This window comes from Phocoena phocoena, chromosome 6 (assembly GCF_963924675.1).
Source record: "Phocoena phocoena chromosome 6, mPhoPho1.1, whole genome shotgun sequence".
Classification (NCBI taxonomy): domain Eukaryota; kingdom Metazoa; phylum Chordata; class Mammalia; order Artiodactyla; family Phocoenidae; genus Phocoena; species Phocoena phocoena.
Genome location: NC_089224.1, coordinates 92,669,815 through 92,690,509, shown reverse-complemented (window position 1 = coordinate 92,690,509; position 20,695 = coordinate 92,669,815). Strand labels below are relative to the sequence as shown.

Genomic DNA, 20,695 nt, shown 5'->3' with positions numbered 1-20,695 from the left:
ACCTAGAGCTGCCCTTGAGCTTTTAGAGATTTTTACACATAGTGGCTAAGAAGAGCAATGCCTTTTGGTTTTCCTCCCTTAAGCCGTTTCCTGCGGTGCACCAGCTATCCCAGAAAATGGTGGCATTGATGGATCAGCATTTACCTATGGCAGTAAAGTAATATACAGGTGAGTGTCTAAGATTAACACTACATTGTAGAGTTTGTTGATGACATGCTGGTAGTGATAGAATACTGGAAGAAAAGACAAAGAGTAATCCCAGAGGATGTTTTCAAATTAATATGGAATTAATTGAATTACATGTTTGGGTTTGGATCCAGAGCTCCAGCTTCTAGCCAAAAATATTCATTAACTTGCAGGGTCTAGACAGCACCACTCTCAAACCAAGAATTTTCTGTTTGTCAGAAACAGACTCACAGACATAGAAAACAGACTTGTGGTTGCCAAGGGGAAGGCGGGTGGGGGAGGGATGGATTGGGAGTTCGGGATAGTAGATGCAAACTATTACATAGAGAATGGATGAACAACAAGGTCCTACTGTATAGCACAGAGATCTATATTCAATCTCCTATGATAAACCATGATGGAAAAGAATATGAAAAAGGGTATGTATATACATATGTATAACTGAATCACTGTGCTGTACAGCAGAAATTGACACAACATTGTAAATCAACTACAATAAAATAAATTCTAAAAAAAGAATTTTCTGTTTGCAGCTACTAATCCATGACACAAACTGGAGACAAGCCAAATCCTAAATCCGTCCTTCTATTTATCACCCAGCAGGATCCCCGCGAGCAAGATGCATAGTATTCAACCTTGAAAAAACTTTTTCAAAGCATTATTTCAGTAGGAAAAAAAAGTGCTCTAACAATATGTGTAAATTCTTGATCTTTTTGGAAGTTTTGGCACAGATAAACTTATGCAAAATAAGGCATTCTGTTCTGTCATTTTCTTTTATCTTCATCAGGTGTAATAAAGGATATACTCTGGAGGGTGAAAAAGAATCATCCTGTCTTGCTAACAGTTCTTGGAGTCATTCTCCTCCCTTGTGTGAACTGGTCAAGTGTTCCAGCCCCGAAGACATAAATAATGGGAAATATATCTTGAGTGGGCTTACCTATCTTTCTACTGCATCGTATTCGTGTGAGAATGGATACAGGTACAGTCCTAGACACCAGCCAAGCTTCCTACAACACCCTGTTCCTCATTATTTACTCAGTGGGTTTCACCTGCATGTGACTGGCCAGCTTGAAATACAAGTTTTTAAATGTAAAAGATATTCTCAAATGTGTGTGCTTCTTGAGGCTCAGCCTAGAGTAAATGCCCAGGGAAATATTCCATCTAATTTTGTCTCTGGGACCTCTAATTCAATGTTATAAACCTTCAGACATTAAACAGGAAAGCAAAAAATGTTTATGAAGCGTAACACAACACCTAATAAAATGCTTTAGTGATGGATATTTTGGCAAACGAAATATTGCATAGGATGTCGTAAAAATCATGTCAAGATAAGGACCAGGGTCTTTAATACTGTTAAGAGGTTAATTTGATTAATGGGGTATGTGTGTGTGTTCAAAAAGAAGGGACAATATCTCTGGTGGTCCTGTAGTTAAGACTTCACCTTCCAATGCCGCGGGTGCGGGTTCAATCCCTGGTCAAGGAACTAAGGAATTTGTTAATATTGTAACAAATTCAATAAGGATTTAAAAAATGCTCCATATCAAAAAAATCTTTAAAAAAAAAGTGGGGGGGGGGCTTCCCTGGTGGCACAGTGATGAAGAATCCACCTACCAATGCAGGGGACACAGGTTCAAGCCCTAGTCCGGGAAGATCCCACATGGCACAGGGCAACTAAGCCTGTGCGCCACAACTACTGAGCCTGCGAGCCACAACTACAGAAGCCCACGCACCTAGAGCCCGTGCTCTGCAACAAGAGAAGCCACCACAATGAGAAGCCCACACACCGCAACGTAGAGTAGCGCCCGCTCGCCACAGCTAGAGAAAGCCCACACACAGCAACAAAGACCCAACACAGCCAAAAATAAAATAAATCAAAACAAATCAAAACAAAAAGAAGGGACAATAAAGAGTCGGGCTGTGATCAAAAACTTGGCCAACAGGATCTGACATGAAACAGATCAAATGAACAGAAAATGGAGTGAGTTGTACAATCAAAAGCTGATTGGCAAGTGAAGGTGGATAAGCCATGCCGTAGGCCTGCGAGGTTTTTAAATTCAGAGGAAGACCAGAGGTCAGAGTGATGAGCAACACTGTTCAGATGCCCAGGCTAATGGCAAGGGCAGTTCCCTCTGACCTCAGTTACCCTGACTTCCTGGGTGTCTGTCTTCCTTATCATTGGATCCTAACCAGCACGTTACCCCTTCTCATCCAAGTAATCTGCTAATCACAGCACCACCAACGAGCTCACTGAACCATTTTATTTTGCACCCCAGTTATGTTGTTTTAGCCTACTCATAGTTTTAAATGAATCTATAGCCAGCTGAGATTTCCATTAAAAAAAAAAAAAAGTGATTGACATTGATTGCCACACGCCATGTGGGATCTTAGTTCCCCAACCAGGGATTGAACCTGTGCCCCCTGCAGTGGAAGCACAGGATCTTAACCACTGGACCGCCAGGGAAGTCCCAGATTTCCCTTGTTTTTATATAAAGCAGTAAAATGGGAAGAAACTTTATTTTTATGTATTAAAATTCCTCAAGTGTCCCCTATTCTCTCCTAAGTCCTTCCTTGTTCACCTCCAGAGCAGTAAGTAAATAGCCAACAAAAGAGGTGGCACCATTCTTTCCTGTAGCTTGCAGGGCCCTTTGGTCATCGAATGCTCGGCCTCAGGCAGCTGGGATAGAGCGCCACCTACCTGCCATCTCGTCTTCTGTGGAGAGCCACCGGCCATCAAAGATGCTGTCACCACCGGGAGTAACTTCACTTTTGGGAACACTGTCACTTACACTTGCAAAGAAGGGTGAGTAAACCCGATGAAGGAAAGGAATTTTGGGAGAGGATGGGCCCAACCGCAGATGGGCTCCATTGAATACTAAATTAAATTTCCTGGCGGCCAAAGCCAAAGAGAGCTTTATGTTCTTTTCTTACAACAGAAAGGGAGCATATTCCCCTGTGGGAACAATGTTTTCCTGGAATTAGAGTAATTTATCAAATTAGGCCTTGAATAATGGACATTGGGCAATGCAGTGGAAAATATCTCTATACTTTAATTAAAGATGAAAAAAGCATATTTAAATAGGCATTTGTGTATTTATCCTCTGCCAAATCAAACGCAAGACGCAGGTCACAACATAAAGATGCCACATCTGCATGAAAAAAATACTAAAAAGTTCAGATTTAAAAATTTTTAGTGATCTCATTTAATTCAGAGATAAAATGTAAAAAAACAGGAACAGATTACAAAGTGCTTTCATACTCGTTGTCTCATTTTATCCTCACAAAAACCGCGTAAGACACAGAGAAAGGAGAGGCTCCCTCTGGGATGGTGATCTGCTTAGGGTCTCAGGCAGGCAGTAAAGAATTGAGGGGTGATTAAATCCCAGATCATCTGACTGGCATTTCATTGCTCATTTTTTTCCGTGCTTCCTCAGTAAATGTTTTCACCAGTAATGGTTTATAACTTTCACACTCCAGATTTACCACAGATGCTTTTCGTACAGTTGGAACGAGTGGCAGCAGAGGGGCTGCCATTTTCGGGATTTGTGTCTCAGCTCTATCATTCACTCACTGAGCAGCCCGGGGCAAATGGTCTAACCTCTCTCTGCTTCTATGAGTCATTAAAGGTTGATACTCCTTATGGATATTGTGAGGAGTAAAATGATATACTGCTTGGACTAGCCAGAAGATAATAACTCAACAAACTGTGCCACTATTATGATGTTAGGACAGAAGAGAGGACACAGTTTCATGAAAGTAACATGAAAGTTGAAGTTGTTTTCACCTAGATAGAAGACCGTTCCACTAATACAGGCCACCAGCAGGTGGCAACCATATTTTCTTGCAAAAAGCTCTTGAGAGTCAAATACTCAGGTAAATAACTGACAGAAATCCCGGATCTTAACACCTTCTTAAGTGAGAAAAGAAATCTTGACTATTAAAATGTCAGTGTAAGAATTAGCTTTTTAAAATTTATTTTGTTGAAGTATAGTTGCTTTACAATGTTGTATCAATTTGTAGGAATTAGCTTTTGATGGCCCCATCTCTCCCCTGTGGATTGACTCATTTAAAAATTGCTTCCTAACGAACTACATAGTACTATTTAAGATTAGCCATTTAAATGTTTGTGAAACCTTATCGATATAAATGTTCCAAATAATAGCTAGATATTGACAACTTCTGGGTTTTTTTCTGATTAAGAAGTAATGTATCATCACCATATAAAACTAGAAAATAAAAATATATTTTTTTAAATTGCCCGAAGATAAATGATACTTTACTATATCTCCTACTAGAATTTTGTCTTTGCATATACTTTTAAAGCTCATGCTCTTATAAAAATTCCCATTTTTCGCTATAAATCATTCACTTATATCATAAAAAGAGTTCTATATCTGCCTAATGCTAAGTCTACGTATCATACAAAAAGGGTTTGTTAAAAGAAGCAATAAAGACAATAATGAAAATCACAACAAATCCCTGCATTCATAGAGGGTTTTACATTCTTCAAAGGACAGTCCTGTGAACTATCTCATGTGCTCCCTTCAACAAAGAGGGGGATTTTGAAGAAGATATATTATTCCCACTTTATAGTTAAAACATAAAGGTGTTGGGCCACGTTATCGTACAGATCCCTTCTGCTCTAAGCAAATAGACACTCTGTGGGAGCTTTCTTCTCATTCAAAAGATGGAAACCAAATCTGTCATCTCAGTCATATATAGCTGTTAAAGGGTATGAGGCCATTTTTATAAAAGTGCTTTATATGTGCGTGAAGTTACTATATAAATATGGCTTTATTAATATTTTCTGTGTCATCATTATTGTTATGTAAAGCGATAACATTTTAATAATATAGGGGAAACTATCTTAAGTAGTTAATCAAATTAATGGAAAGTACACATGGTCACAAATCACTACCACTCATGTTTTTTTCCTAAAAGAAAAATATCAATAGCTATTAGGAGATAGTTTCATTTTTCTGAAAGTAACAATTTTGGTGAGAGGAAGAACACTTTGCCCCTTTACATACACTTACTCTTAGAGTGTTATGAGGGTGGCCAGACCGGAGAGTTCTGTCTTATTCCTTTTTTCTGGACAAATGCCTAATGAAACATTTAAATATACAAAAGAGCACAGAACCAAATTAATCTCTATTTAAAATTACCTGTGTATCCACTGCTGAGATAAAAGTACATGTTAAATTTTTGCCATAGTTATTGTAGATCTCTCTTTATAAAAGAAATACAATATTACAAAAATAACTAGAAGCCATTCTCATCACTTTCTCACTCTTCTCAAAGTAAATGTGCATTTTTTTCTGTGTTACATATGTATCATAAACAAATATTCTGTTGATTTAAATGTTTTAATTTTCATGTACGTTGTTCATACTCTGAGTATCCTTTTGAGGCTTGATTTTCGTTTAACGTCGTGTTTTTTGCCTTTGTTGATAAATGTAAATCAACAGAATTCATTTTAACTGCTCTATAGTGCTTCCTTGTCAGAATGAGCGATCTCTAAGTTACCCATTTCCCTGCTGGTAGAGGGTTAATTGCTTTCCACTTTATTTGATGATACAGCAGTGCTGAAGTAAACATCCTTGCACATCTCCCAGTCCATAGAAGGAAGAATACCTCTGGCCTAGACACCAAAAGTGAGAATTGTTGGGTCATGAGGCATGCATATTTTTAACTTTATACTAGATAGTCCTTAATATTTTTATCAATTGTTTCCTTTAGAGTTTGTTTTTTGTATGTGTCAAATTTAAGAAGTTTTTCCTACTCTGAGATCATACTCAATTTCTTTGCCTTTCTGCTGAAAAACTCAAAGATCTTAGAAAATATTTGTTTCTGTCACCCCTCTCATCTTAAATGTCTTATCACTATCTACATTTTACTTCCCTCTTATTTTACAACTTTCCAGATTAGTCATTTTTTTAATATACTCAATGCTTATTTAGATTTACTGACATTTTTATGAATCTTTCATAAAAAGCATTCCTTTTTATGAATTGCTTTTTCCATCCCACTCCTTCCTTTGGGTTTAATGCTTCTACTTCCTAAAGTACATCCTTTTGGCAAAAGTCAGTATGTTACACAGTCTTTGTCTGAAAATAATAGTATTTTACCCTTGCTCTTGAATTATAGTTTAGCTGGGTATACAAGTCTACATTAATAGTTTGCTTCCATAAACATTTTTGAAAGATATTTCTATTGCCCTATGACTTCTAGTGTTTCTATTGAGGATTCCATCAGTCTAATTTAGTAGCCCTCAACCAGGGGCAATATTGCCCTCCAGGAACATTTGACAATGTCTGGAGATGTTTTTGGTTGTCCCCGTTGAGGGAAGGTGCTATAGGAACTAGTGAACAGAGTCTGGGGATGCTGCTAGAACACCCTACAATGCATAGGACAGACCCCCACAACAAAGAATTGTCTGGTCCAATATGTCAGTAGTGCTGAGGTTGAGAAACTGGTTGAATTGTTGTTCCTTTATAAGTAATGTGTTTTTCCTTTATTTATTTTTTTAATTTGTCTTCGTTGTTTTGGTGTTTCTCTATGGTATGACTAAAGTTGTACTAATTGCCATTCATCTTGTTCAGGGCTCATTGTACTTCCTACATCTGAGAATTTGTATCTTTCACCAATTTTAGAATAAGCTATTTTCGCTTTAAATATTCTTTCTTCTTAACTTTCACTTTTCTCTATTTCTGTAAGTTTTATTAGATAAATATTGGAGCTTTTATTTCTACTTTACATGTTTATTAACCTGTCACATTTTCCATCTCTAAAAACTTGGGTTGCATTTGGATAATTTCCTCACATATATCATCCAGTTCATTAATTTTCCTTTCTACTATCTATAAACTGCTTTTGAAATGTGTCCCCTTTTTTTGAATTTTTATTTTCTATATTTTTATTTTTAGAATTTATCTTTATTTTTCAACTATTTCTTTTTACATAGTCTCTTCTTTTTAAATAGGATTTTAAGGGTTTTTGTCCTTAATTATTTGAACATATTTATTTCATTTTTTTTTTTTTAGATTTTAGACCACTTTTTCTATCATCTCAATTTATTGGTGCCCTCATCTTGCTGTTTGTTCTGTCTACTGACCCATTCATGATGGAAAGCGTGCAGGTGTGTTTTGTAATTTCAGATTCTGTCCTTATAGTGTTTGGGACTTGTTTGATCTGTGACAGTCCTTTAATGGTCTGAGTATAAGGATTATTTTTTCTTCTAGGTGCCCCAGGAGTATCACCATCCAAAAACCTAATTTTACATTTATTTATCAATTCAAAGTCTTTCCATACAAAATGAGTGGTATAAACCCTACCCTCAAGTCCACATGACATGCAGTCCTGGGTTCTGCTACCTTAGCCAGGACTTTGTTTTTCCAGCCAGATTCCCAGCAAATACAGAGATCTCACTTGTCATCTCACTAGGCCTCTAGGTGGAATTTTTCTGGTGAATATCCTTTCAGTGTATGTCCTTCTAGGACATAGATTCTTGCCAGAGACTCAGCTATTACTCTGTATTTCCCCTTTCCTGTCCAATCCAAGGGCAGCCATAGCATTCATTCACAGGCTTGCTTTTCTGTTTTTAATTTCCTCTTCATTTCTGGCACATGGAGATTTCCTTTCTGGTCAGCTAAGCTATGCATTTAAAATAATTTCTGTTGTATTTCATCAAGTGTTATATAGGGAGGGTGTTCAGACAATATTATAGCCAGAACTAGAAGTCAGTGCTTGTCCTCTTTCTCTTCACTCCTTTTCTATCTCTCCCCACCAAGGGATTGATTAGCATAGGTCAACATGCATTAATGTCTGTTCTATTCCAGGATGGAATCACTGTGTTCATGTCATGGCTTTTGTGTAATGGCTTTGGCATCCTGCTGTCTCCTTCCACTTCCTAAGATGCTGTTGGCCTGATAAGAATGTTAGGGCCTATTTCCCTCCCTAGCCCTCTTAATTCCCTCTTTTCCCTTGGGGCTGCCTAACACAGACCACTGACCTACACACCGTTTAAGCTACCCACTCCTGTTTATTGGGTGCACATACACACATTCTTGTTTTGGTCTCAGTATTTTTGTCTTCTCTTATTGGTGTTGTGCTTTGCATGGGCCTTTCCTTGGGTTAAGAAAAGAAGACACTCTCTCAAGATTAGGATAGAAGAGCAGAGACTTTAGGAGACTGGAGTAGTAAGATGAATGCCAGAGAAGAAAAGGAATAAGTCTGATTTCTGTCTCCTGCCCTGAAATTGGCCTTCCAAATTCACCTTTTATCAAAACATTACACTGGTGGTTTTCAGCTTTTTGCCTCAATTAATAAAATGTTCACTTGTTTCCCGTTTTCCTTTTCATCCTCATGTATACTCTCTTGGTGAGAAACTCAGTAGGAAGGAAGGGTCATTGACATCCGAACATCCTGATAGAATGTTTCCCTTTTGAGTCTTTTCAAATATAGACTTTTAAATGCAATTAGTGAATATACTACGATAACATTTTTGTAATCTTTTTCAATTGAAAACAGAACTAATTACCGATACAGATTTATATTTTCTATTGCTCTTGTTAAATTGCAGCCCTTTAAATATCTAGTATGCTGCTCTTTTAAGACTCTTGTAAGGTTCTTTTTCGCAGAAGAGAAGAGCTAATAACTCACTGGGGAGCCTTCTCACAAAGCTTCCCAGGCCCATGCCTCTTAGTAGGCGTTCACTCCATGAATCAAATCACTGAAAATTGCATCTGGAGATTACTCTGCCCATTTTCAAAGGATTTTTGTTATCATTCCAGAAGTATGATAATGTATTACAGCCAGTGTATCCTAAAATGTGTCATTCTATGACATCACTGTAATATCGATGGGACAATTTTCCTTGGAATTATGGAGGAAAACAGCTTGTTTTATAATACATATGGCCTGATTTTTTTTTTTTTTTTTTTTTTTTGCGGTATGTGGGCCTCTCACTGTTGTGGCCTCTCCCGTTGCAGAGCACAGGCTCCGGACGCGCGGGCTCAGTGGCCATGGCTCACGGGCCTAGCCGCTCCACGGCATGTGGGATCTTCCCGGACCGGGGCACGCACCCGTGTTCCCTGCATCGGCAGGTGGACTCCCAACCACTGCGCCACCGGGGGAGCCCCATATGGCCTGATTTTTAATAACAGACTGCAAGGGTGTCCCCAATGTCTCTTGAATGAGAATACAAAAGGTCACACAGAGTAAAATTAATATGTTTTAGATTTGTACCAATTCCAATTTTTCCTGTTTTAGTAGCCAACGTACATAAGATGTATCTTATCATCTGTACAAAACTTTATCATTTTTAAGTGATTCTTTTACATAAGCAGGTGGAATATGTCTTCCAGAAATCTTAACACTTCTTTAGATTTCTAACATAATGAAATGGTGTGGCTGTTTGATCAGAGACCAGTTATAGTTCTATCTAGGCAATAACTACAAATTAATTCCTCTTTTTTTTTGCCATTCAGAGAATATATCCTTCTTTAGCATCTTAAAAGACTAACTGATATATATGTTTCAGAAGACAGTTATTTTTGATAAGCCTCTGTCCCCATCTTCACTGAATATGCTGTCTAGTCTAAAGCAGTGGCTTTATTTATTTATTTTTGAAGCCACTCAGTGTAAATTCCTCTGCTCCTCTGAAATGCCAGCCATTCAAGTATTGATAGCTTGGCCCCAAGGTTCTACAAATGGATCATTAGAGCTAATTGAGAGGTTTCAGTAAGGGATCCCAGCCCCTTCATAACATTTCCATGACTAAAAAATGATCCTACACTCTGGTTAAGATGCCAAGCTTGCAGCTTTGGAAGTGAAGGTGTTGGGAGACAGACATTTCAGCCAGCTCAACCTCAAATCTGCCTTTCTCTTTCTCATCAATGGACATGATTCCAAGTCTGTTCACTCTCAGAGTCACTGTCCTCTGAGCCTATTCCAATAGGTCTATAGCCCTTTTTGAATTGTGATACCCAGAGCTGAATGTGCAAGTTCGAATGTAACTGCAAGAGAGATAAAAACACCAAGTCTAGGGACTGACACGTGGTACTTAAAACATGACAATTTATTTCATTTCTCTTTCCGGATAATTGAGTTTCTAAAGATGCAGTAACCCTTTTAAGGATGTCACCATTGACTCATTCAACTCATTCAAGGAAACTAAAGTCTTTCACATTGGCTGCCACTAAGCCAGGTTTCCCTTTGTGCAGTTTTTCTTTATTATCTATATACAGGACCTCCCATTTTATCTTTGTTAAATATTACCTAGTAAGATTAGAAACATTGAACTGCCCTGTTAAAACCCTTAACCCTTCACCCTACAGTTATGTGTTGCTTACAAACTGATGGGCTAAGGACAGAGTTCTGTGACATCAGAAGATATGAAACACCCAACTAGCTTACTTCTATTAACCAATAATACTCTTTGGGTCATCCAGTTAATAAGCCACTTAAATATCTTTCTGTTCTAGCAGCATTTCTTCTGCTAAAATCTTATGAGGATCCTTGTCAAAGGAACTCTCAAAAACCATTTCCAGTTAATCTGTGCCTGCCACATCTTCACCATTAACCATCACAACTGTCAAAAACACACAAGATCCTAGTGACCACTGCTTCCTTTTCCAGATGTTCATAGGCCATTCCTAACTACTTGTAAGTCCCCAGAAGCCCCCAGCTATATCACACTCCCATTTCTTTGCTCCTGTTACTTCTCTTCCTTTCCTGCTTCTTTCACGACTCCCCTCAAAAGCTATTTCATCTGGGACACAAAGTACATGCACTGACATTGCCTTGTACACTAGGGAAGGGATTCTTGCACACAGCATGGCCTTATTGCCTAATGAAGAACTAAATGTTGATTGAGAATCATAAAGAAAAGTCAAGTTCTTAAGTCAGAGAAAGGGATGGTGTCAATTCTAGGAAAGTATGGATAGTATTGAAAATGCAGTCTTTAAATTCATTTATTCAAGATACATGTATTTAGTGGTAATCTTCCATTATATTACAGAAGAGCTTTTTGCTATGATTTTCCATTAGGGAAGAGTCATTGGTGGAGATTGTCCAGCAGATCAGGGGTCAGAGGCCTAACTAAGTGCTACCAGATTACAAAACTCTGTTCTTGTGTCCTCAAGAGGCTTTGAGGAATAAGGAAGATTCTGGAGGCAGAGGCTTCTGCCTCAAAGCGGTCAGTCCCATTACCTAAAGGAAGCACTCTATAGATGGCACAACGGATCCTAATAAATCAGGGATGTCTCAGGTGATGTCTATAAACTTCAGCCAATGAAATACGGTAGCAACATCAAAGGACCCCATGAAAATAATGATGCATGGTTCAAAGTGTGCAAAGGCTGTAAATTGTGCTATAAAAATATAAAACATCAAGAGCCTCTATAGGAAGCATCCTAAATGCCCATCGACAGACGAATGGATAAAGAAGATGTGGTACATATATGCAACGGAATATTACTCAGCCATAAAAAGGAACGAAACTGAGTTATTTGCAGTGAGGTGGATGGACCTAGAATCTGTCATACAGAGTGAAGTAAGTCAGAAAGGGAAAAACAAATATCGTATATTAATACATATATGTGCAATCTAGAAAAATGGTACAGATGAACCAGTTTGCAAAGCAGAAATAGAGACACAGATGTAGAGAACAAACGTATGGACACCAAGGGGAGAAAGCTGGTGGTGGGGGGAGATGAATTGGGGATTGGGATTGACATATATACACTAATATGTATAAAATAGATAACTCATAAAAACCTGCTGTATAAAAAAAAAAGATTAAACCAAGGATGTGAAAAATCTGTACACTGAAACTACAGAACATTGATAAAATAAATTGAAGGGGATCCAAAAAACAGAGCCTATATAAATGGAGCACATTCTACACAGGAATAGCAGAGTCTAGGCACTCAGACCTAGGGCAATGTATTTTTAATAATAAAATTATGCTTGTAACATTCTTTGTATATTTTCCTGGATCCTTTAAGACAGAAGCCATCCAAGAATTTATTCAGCTCAGATTCTTATACAAAGAACTGAGCTTTTCCACAACAATGAACTGCAGCACACCCTAACTGGAGACTGCTCAGCTATTGGGGAAGGCTATGAGTATTCACTTTGAGACCACTTCTATCCATAGCACGATATATGACTGTACGTAGGGTAGGAACACACATCTCTGATGATGATCTATCATTTTTTCCTTGATCTTTCTGTTTCCTATAGATTTCCTAAATCTTGCCAGAGCGGGTGAAGGAATTCTAATCTCCCTGTAAGAGCCGATTCCGTATAAAACAAAAAGGGACCTCAGGAGAAATGTTTGCTAGCTAATGACTTAAGAATCTTTGCTGAAGGACAGGTCAGATAAGTTGTACTAATGACACTGCCATACAGTTTCCACAGAACACCCACTGATTGCAATCTAACCGACCTCCTTTTAAAAAGAGAGAGGACATTGCAGCACTATTTACAATAGCCAGAACATGGAAGCAACCTAAGTGTCCATCGACAGATGAATGGATAAAGAAGATGTGGCACATATATACAATGGAATATTACTTAGCCTTGAAAAGAAACGAAATTGAGTTATTTGTAGTGAGGTGGATGGACCTAGAGTCTGTCATACAGAGTGAAGTAAGTCAGAAAAAGAAAAACAAACACCGTATGCTAACACATATATATGGAATCTAAAAAAAAAAAAAATGGTTCTGATGAACCTAGGGGCAGGACAGGAATAAAGATGCAGACGTAGAGAATGGACTTGAGGACACGGGGAGGGGGAAGGGTAAGCTGGGACGAAGTGAGAGTAGCATTGACATGTATACACTACCAAATGTAAAATAGATGGTGGGAAGCAGTTGCATGGCACAGGGAGATCAGCTCGGTGCTTTGTGACCACCTAGATGTGTGGGATAGGGAGGGTGGGAGGGAGACGCAAGAGGGAGGAGATATGGGGATATATGTATACATATAGCTGATTCACTTTGTCGTATAGCAGAAACTAACACACCATTGTAAAGCAATTATACTCCAATAAAGATGTTAAAATAAATAAATACATACATACATACATACAAAGGGAGAGTCATCTCCTAAAAAAAAAAAAAAAGGAAGAGAGATAGAGCAACATCATGGGAAAGATAGAAGGGTTGGAATCCAGTAAACAAATTCCGATCCTACCTCTGCTGCTTGCACCCATGTGACTCTCAGCAGATTTCCTAGCCTGTCTGAACAACCATTCACTCATCTGCAAAATGAAGAAATTAATATTTCTAAACAGGGTTCAATTGGTGCCAAATTATTTTAGTCCCCTTACGCTTCATTATTATCAAGACGACGGACTGATCGGATGTTAGACAGTCCTTTCAAACTCCCTGTCCTCTTTCTCTTCAGTACAAAAGTGAGAATGAAAATCAGAATGACTCAAATGTAATTATTCTAATACTGCATATCCTAATATTTTGTTCTGCTTCATTGAGAGAGCACTTGGTTAAGGGTTTAGGAATGCTAACCACATGGTTAAGGGTTTAGGAAACAATGGAGAATGAAATTATAATCCCTCCTTTAAAGTTCATTGATTATAAGCAAGTGGATACCTAGGAGTTATATGCAGGCTACCTGTGGTTCATCAGAGCTTTTGTTTCAAAGACTAGTGATCAAATTAAGCAACGGAAATCATCTATAGATAGATGAAGTTCCAACTTTGAATTGAGTCAGACAGGACCGTAGCTTAGTCCTCATTTTTATTTTTAAAGAAATGTGTAACAATTTTTAGAGTTTCTTTTTTTTTAACATCTTTATTGGAGTGTAATTGCTTTACAATGGTGTGTTAGTTTCTGCTTTATAACAAAGTGAATCAGCTATACATATACATATATCCCCATATCCCCTCCCTCTTGCGTCTCCCTCCCACCCTCCCTTTCCCACCCCTCTAGGTGGTCACAAAGCACCGACCTGATCTCCCTGTGCTATGCGGCCGCTTCCCACTAGCTATTTTACATTTGGTAGTATAAATAGCAAAATCCACTTCCCTTTCTGAACAAGCCCTAATATTAATAACAAGATGTATATCTTAAATGAAGATCATTTGATCAATAAGCTCAAATTCAAACAGTAAATATTGTTTTAAAGGATAAAGGATAAAAGTAAAGTTATTGGTGGAAAGATTTAAAAAATAAAAGCAGAATAAGAAGATGCAAACACCTTTTCTCAAATAATGTGCTTAGTTACTGTTCCTTTCTCCCTAATCTCATAGCTACACCCTTGCCGGTCCTGACACCATTGAGTGCCTGGCCAATGGCAAGTGGAGCAGAAGTGACCAGCAGTGTCTGGCTGTCTCCTGTGATGAGCCCCCCAGTGTGGAACATGCCTCTCCAGAGACTGCCCATCGGTTATTTGGAGACATTGCATTCTACTATTGTTCAGATGGTTACAGCCTGGCAGACAACTCCCAGCTCCTCTGCAATGCCCAGGGCAAGTGGGTTCCCCCAGAAGGTCAGGCCGTGCCCCGTTGTATAGCTCATTTTTGTGAAAAGCCCCCTGCTGTTTCCTACAGCATCTTGGAATCTGTGAGCAAAGCAAAATTTGCCGCAGGCTCAGTTGTGAGCTTCAAATGCACGGAGGGTTTCGTACTGAACACCTCAGCAAAGATTGAATGTCTGAGAGGTGGGCAGTGGAATCCTTCCCCCATGTCCATCCAGTGCATCCCCGTGCGCTGTGGAGAGCCACCCCGCATCATGAACGGCTATGCGATTGGATCAAACTACAGTTTTGGAGCCGTGGTGGCTTATAGCTGCAACAGGGGCTTCTACATCAAAGGGGAGAAGAAGAGCGCCTGCGAAGCCACGGGACAGTGGAGTAGCCCCATACCCACATGCCACCCTGTATCTTGCAATGAACCACCAAAGGTTGAGAATGGCTTTCTGGAGGTAAGAGACTGATTCACAAGTGTCCATGGCTTTCATCGTTTACAGGGCCAGCCCATTGTAGCTTATTCGGAAGCAGGGACATGAATAGACTAATAGGTGAATAACAGGAGCTGCTAAATCTATTGGTGGTAAATATTGGAGAGAATTTGATAGAGGTCATGAATCCTTTTAATCTATAGCTTTCTACCTTCTACTAGCATATAGGCACTTGAAATACTTCATAGCAATATTTTAGCCCAGCTATGACATTAGAATAAAATAGTTTTAAGAGATACTATTTTGATTTATAAAAAGTTATTCCATGATGGATGTATTGTTTATTATTATAGAAATCAAGGTCTAAATGGAACCTAGAGAAATCTGTTATCATTTCTTATTTTTAGACAAAATATGGGGGTAAACCATCCATTCACCATAAGGTGGTTTTTGCAGTTTTCTTTTAGGGAACCTAAAGGTAATTTCATCAGGACAAAGGGTTTTGTCAGATCCACACATATCCTCCTTTCTCGTTACTATGTGTCTTCTCATTAAATCTATCAAGAAAACAGGAATAACAATCTATTCCCCCAAATCAAGGGTCACTTTAAAGAGATAGTATTCTAATTAAACACTTTTTTAAAACCCACGCCTACATAGTACCTTTTCTCCTTTATATTCTAAAACAACAGTGAATGCCTTTTATTTAAGACTTTTGCTCAGATGTATTAGCTTTCCATTGGAAGAAGGTGTCTAGTATATGTAAGGAGGCTTTCTTCATTTATTCATTTAACAGATATTTCTGGAGCTCCTACTAGGTGCCAGGTAAGCACTGGAGATCTAGTATTTAATAACACGGATTAGGTCTGTGATGGCATGGTGTTTCCATGCATGTGGGGTACCCAAGGAATAGATAAATAAACAAAACAAATAATCATGTCCAAATACCAAGAAGTTCACGGCACCACAGAAGCTAGACATACCATTAACAAAAGAACCATTGCAATCTTTTTCAAAGTTTTCATAAGTAATTCATCTTTGTACTGCCTAAACATGACCTCTTATTATGTTATTCACTTATATATTTGAATGTTGAGAGTATGAATATTAAATTTTTTGTTTAAAAGGTAAAATATTTCTTTTTATTTTCCACCCTTATGGTGCAGTTTTTTTAAATTATATTAAGGATGAACACAAAACTCTGACAGTAGGTCCATAGCCATAAAAAAATTTGTTTCTCTTATTATCTAACAGCGTAAACAAATGTATGTTTGTGTATGTTTCCTTTTCTGTGAGTAAGACAACACACGATAGCACTGCTTTGGTCGGTGAGATTTTCTTTAACTTACCAAGTAATTTATAATTTTTGGTATTGCTCCATCAGCTCATCAATCGTTTTAGGGACTATTGATCTTTACTTATGATGGGCTTACCACTGTGGCCAACATTTCTGCTGTAGGGATTACCTAATTTGACCTTCTGCCGTCCTTTTTGTTTATTTAAATAAAAAAAAATAGAGTGGACCTATTGGAAAAATACAAGTCCTCATTTGCTTATGTCTTAATTGATACGTTTTAACATAGGCATTTTAGTTTAGTTCTTCTTTACTGTGATTTGCTGTATTTTGTCGGTTATATTACGTGTTATACAAATTGTACTTCATTGTTTGCTCCCTGTTATGCAGCATACAGCTGGCAGGACCTTTGAGAGTGAAGTGAGATACCAGTGTAACCCAGGCTATAAGTCAGTCGGAAGTCCTGTATTTGTCTGCCAAGCCAATCGCCACTGGCACAGTGAATCCCCTCTGTCGTGCATCCCTCTCAACTGTGGAAAACCTCCCCCGATCCAGAATGGCTACAGGAAAGGAGAAAATTTTGAAGTAGGGTCCAAGGTTCAGTTTTTCTGCAATGAGGGTTACGAGCTCATTGGTGATCATTCTTGGACGTGCCTGAAATCCGGCAAATGGAATAAGAAGCCAAACCAAAAGTGTGTGCCCGCCAAGTGCCCAGAGCCACCCCTCTTGGAGAACCAACTGGTTTTGAAGGAGTTGCCCACCGAGGTGGGAGTGGTGACATTTTCCTGTAAAGAAGGGAACGCCCTCCAGGGCCCCTCTGTCCTGAAATGCTTGCCATCCCAGCAGTGGAATGATTCTTTTCCTGTTTGTAAGATGGTTCTTTGCCTCCCTCCTCCGCTGATTTCCTTTGGTGTCCCTGCTCCTTCTTCTGCTCTTCATTTTGGAAGTGCTGTCAAGTATTCTTGTGTGGATGGGTTTTTCTTAAGAGGAGATCCTACCACCTTCTGCCAGGCTGATGGCACCTGGAGCTCTCCACTGCCAGAATGTGTGCCAGTAGAATGCCCCCAACCTGAGGAAATCCTCAATGGCATCATTGACGTGCAAGGTCTTGCCTATCTGAGCACAGCTCTCTATACCTGCAAGCCAGGCTTTGAGTTGGTGGGCAATTCTACCACTCTTTGTGGGGAAAATGGTCACTGGCTTGGAAGAAAACCAACCTGTAAGCCCATTGAGTGCCCAAAGCCCAAGGAGATTTCGAATGGCAAATTCTCTTACACAAGCCTACACTATGGACAGACCATTACCTACTCTTGTGACCGGGGCTTCAGGCTCAAAGGTCCCAAAGCCTTGACCTGTTTAGAGACAGGTGATTGGGATGTGGATGTCCCATCTTGCAGTGCCATCCACTGTGATCCCCCACATCCCATTGAAAACGGTTTCGTAGAAGGTGCAGATTACAGCTATGGTGCCATGATCATCTACAGCTGCTTCCCTGGGTTCCAGGTAGCTGGTCACGCCATGCAGACCTGTGAAGAGTCGGGATGGTCAAGCTCCATCCCAACATGTGTACTCATAGACTGCGGTCTCCCCCCTCACATTGATTTTGGAGACTGTACTAAGGTCAGAGACGGTCAGGAATATTTTAACCAAGAAGAAGACATGATGGAAGTTCCATATCTGACTCCTCACCCGCCTCATCATCTGGGAACAGTGGCTAAAACCTGGGGAAACACAAAGGGATCTCTTGCTACACATTCAGCAAAATTCCGGTACAACACCCTGGTTTCATACACCTGTAATCCAGGATATGAGCTCTTGGGGAATCCTGTGCTGATCTGCCAGGAGGATGGAACTTGGAATGGCAGTGCGCCATCGTGCATTTCAGTGGAATGTGACCTGCCCGTTGCTCCTGAAAACGGCCTTTTGCATTTTACAGAGACTACCATGGGCAGTGCCATACAGTATAGCTGCAGACCTGGGCACACTCTGGTGGGCTCCGACGTAAGACTTTGTCTACAGAATAGAGAATGGAGTGGTACTTCCCCACTCTGTGAGGCCATCTCATGCCCCAAACCAAATCTAGTTATGAATGGCTCCATCAAAGGAAGCAACTATACGTACCTGAGCACATTGTACTATGAGTGTAATCCCGGGTACGTGTTGAATGGCACTGACAGGAGAACGTGTCGAGAAAATAAAAATTGGGACAGGAACGAGCCAGTTTGTATTCCTGTGGACTGTGGTTCACCTCCAGTCTCAGCAAATGGCCAGGTAAAGGGAGAGGAGTATACATTCCAAAAAGAGGTTGAGTACACTTGCGATGAAGGGTTCTTGCTGGAGGGGGCCAGCAGTCGTGTTTGTCTTGCTGATGGAAGTTGGAGTGGGACGACTCCCATCTGTGTGCCTGTCAGGTGTTCCCCCCCACTACAGGTGGCGAATGGGGTGATGGATGGCCTGGACTATGGCTTCGGGAAGAAAGTGGTGTTCCATTGTCAAGACGGCTACGTGTTGCACGGTGCCCCCAAACTCATCTGTCAATCAGATGGTAACTGGGATGCCCAGGTTCCTCTCTGTAAACCAGTCAGCTGTGGCCCTCCTGAAGATCTGGCCCATGGCTTCCCTAATGGCTTCTCCTTTTATCATGGGGGGCATATACAGTATCAGTGCTTTCCCGGTTATAAGCTCCATGGAAGTCCTTCAAGAAAGTGTCTCTCCAATAGTTCCTGGAGTGGCAGCCCACCTTCCTGCCTGCCTTGCACGTGTTCCCCACCAGTCATTCAAAATGGAGCAGTCAACAGGACAGATTTTGGTTGCGGACAGGCAGCTCGGATTCAGTGCTTCAAAGGCTTCCAGCTCCTGGGACTTTCTGAAATCACCTGCGAAGCCAATGGCCAATGGAGCTCTGGCTTCCCACGCTGTGAACACACTTCTTGCGGTTCTCCCCCAACGATACCAAATGCATTCACCAGTGAGAGTGGCTCTTTGGAGGAAAATGTGATAACTTACAACTGCAGATCTGGGTATGTCATCCGAGGCAGTTCAGATCTGATTTGTACGGAGAAAGGGACGTGGAGCCAGCCTTATCCTGTCTGCGAGCCCCTGTCCTGTGGACCCCCACCACCTGTCTCCAGTGCAGTGGCAACTGGAGAAGTACACACCTATGGAAGTAAAGTGAAACTCAGGTAAGACCATGGCTCTAGAGTCTCCAAGGGGCACAGGCAGGAGGGTTGTAAAATGAAAAGTGATAGGTCAAAAATTTAGCTAACTGGGAAGAAAACACCCTCTCTGGGCTGCTGTCCAAAAACTGAAGCTTTTAACACTTGGCTTTATTCTATCCACAATTATGCAGAAATCCATTGACTTGTAAGAATAAATTTCTACACTTTCAGACTGTAGTTCCTAATTTAATTATCATATTCTGTTGCGCTTCATGGAACAGCAAGATCCTCTAGCTAGCTTTAATATCTCTTAAATCACAGGCTCTTTTTTAAACATTATGCTGATAAATTTCTTTGGTATCACCTAAATGATTATATTCATATATGCAGATGTTGGGGGAATAAGGCAAAAGCTGAAGAATTCAGGTCAAAAATCACATACTTTAATTGGTCAACATTAATAGGGAGATAGTCTTGAGGGGATATCCAACCTATGCTGTCTGAGCAAACTAAGCATTTAATGCACAGATAGTGATTTCTGCTGAAAAGTTCTCTATTTGAAATGTAGTATTAAAAAAAGATGAGAAAATATGGAATGAATTTATAAATTAGACTTTTATTGGAATAAATGCCTGTAATGTATAAATATATCTCAACCCTCTAAATCAATTTAGATTTTACTGATATCTCTGAAGGAATTATGGATTATCCTTCACATATTGGCTTCTTAGATTTTATTAATAATTTAATAACTCTTCTCAAGCTCGTCTGTTGTAGACATTTTAGCTCTACCTTCATTTTCTCTTAATTACAGTAAGAAATAGACCCAAGGGAGGATTGTCACTGTAATGAAACCTAAAGAATAGTGGATTATGCACCAAGAAGAAAAACAAAAATTATTGCTCGCTTTTGACATGCATTTTCAATTTTCTATTTGGACGTTGGTGTCTCAGATAGCTTGAGAAATCACAATAAGACCTGCTTCCCAAGACTCTCCTGTTTGTTTTTCCTTGTGTGTTGATTGTGTTCAGATCTTCACTTATTAGTAAACAGATCATTCCAAGTTTGCAAAACCTGTGACTGCTACCTAGCCTGGTAATTTATGAAATTTAAAAAATATATCCACCCAATAAATG

At 39.6% G+C, this 20,695-nt stretch overlaps 1 protein-coding gene across 1 annotated transcript in view; it reads left to right on the top strand.

Annotated features, from left to right (window-relative positions):
• Positions 1-20,695, top strand: part of SVEP1 (sushi, von Willebrand factor type A, EGF and pentraxin domain containing 1) — a 182,274-nt gene that overhangs the window by 130,137 nt on the left and 31,442 nt on the right. The window contains exons 34-38 of the mRNA XM_065878472.1: positions 84-168; positions 974-1,165; positions 2,819-2,986; positions 14,459-15,131; positions 16,792-19,583. Coding sequence (XP_065734544.1) covers positions 84-168; positions 974-1,165; positions 2,819-2,986; positions 14,459-15,131; positions 16,792-19,583 — 3,910 coding nt within the window. The remainder of the gene's footprint in view (positions 1-83; positions 169-973; positions 1,166-2,818; positions 2,987-14,458; positions 15,132-16,791; positions 19,584-20,695) is intronic.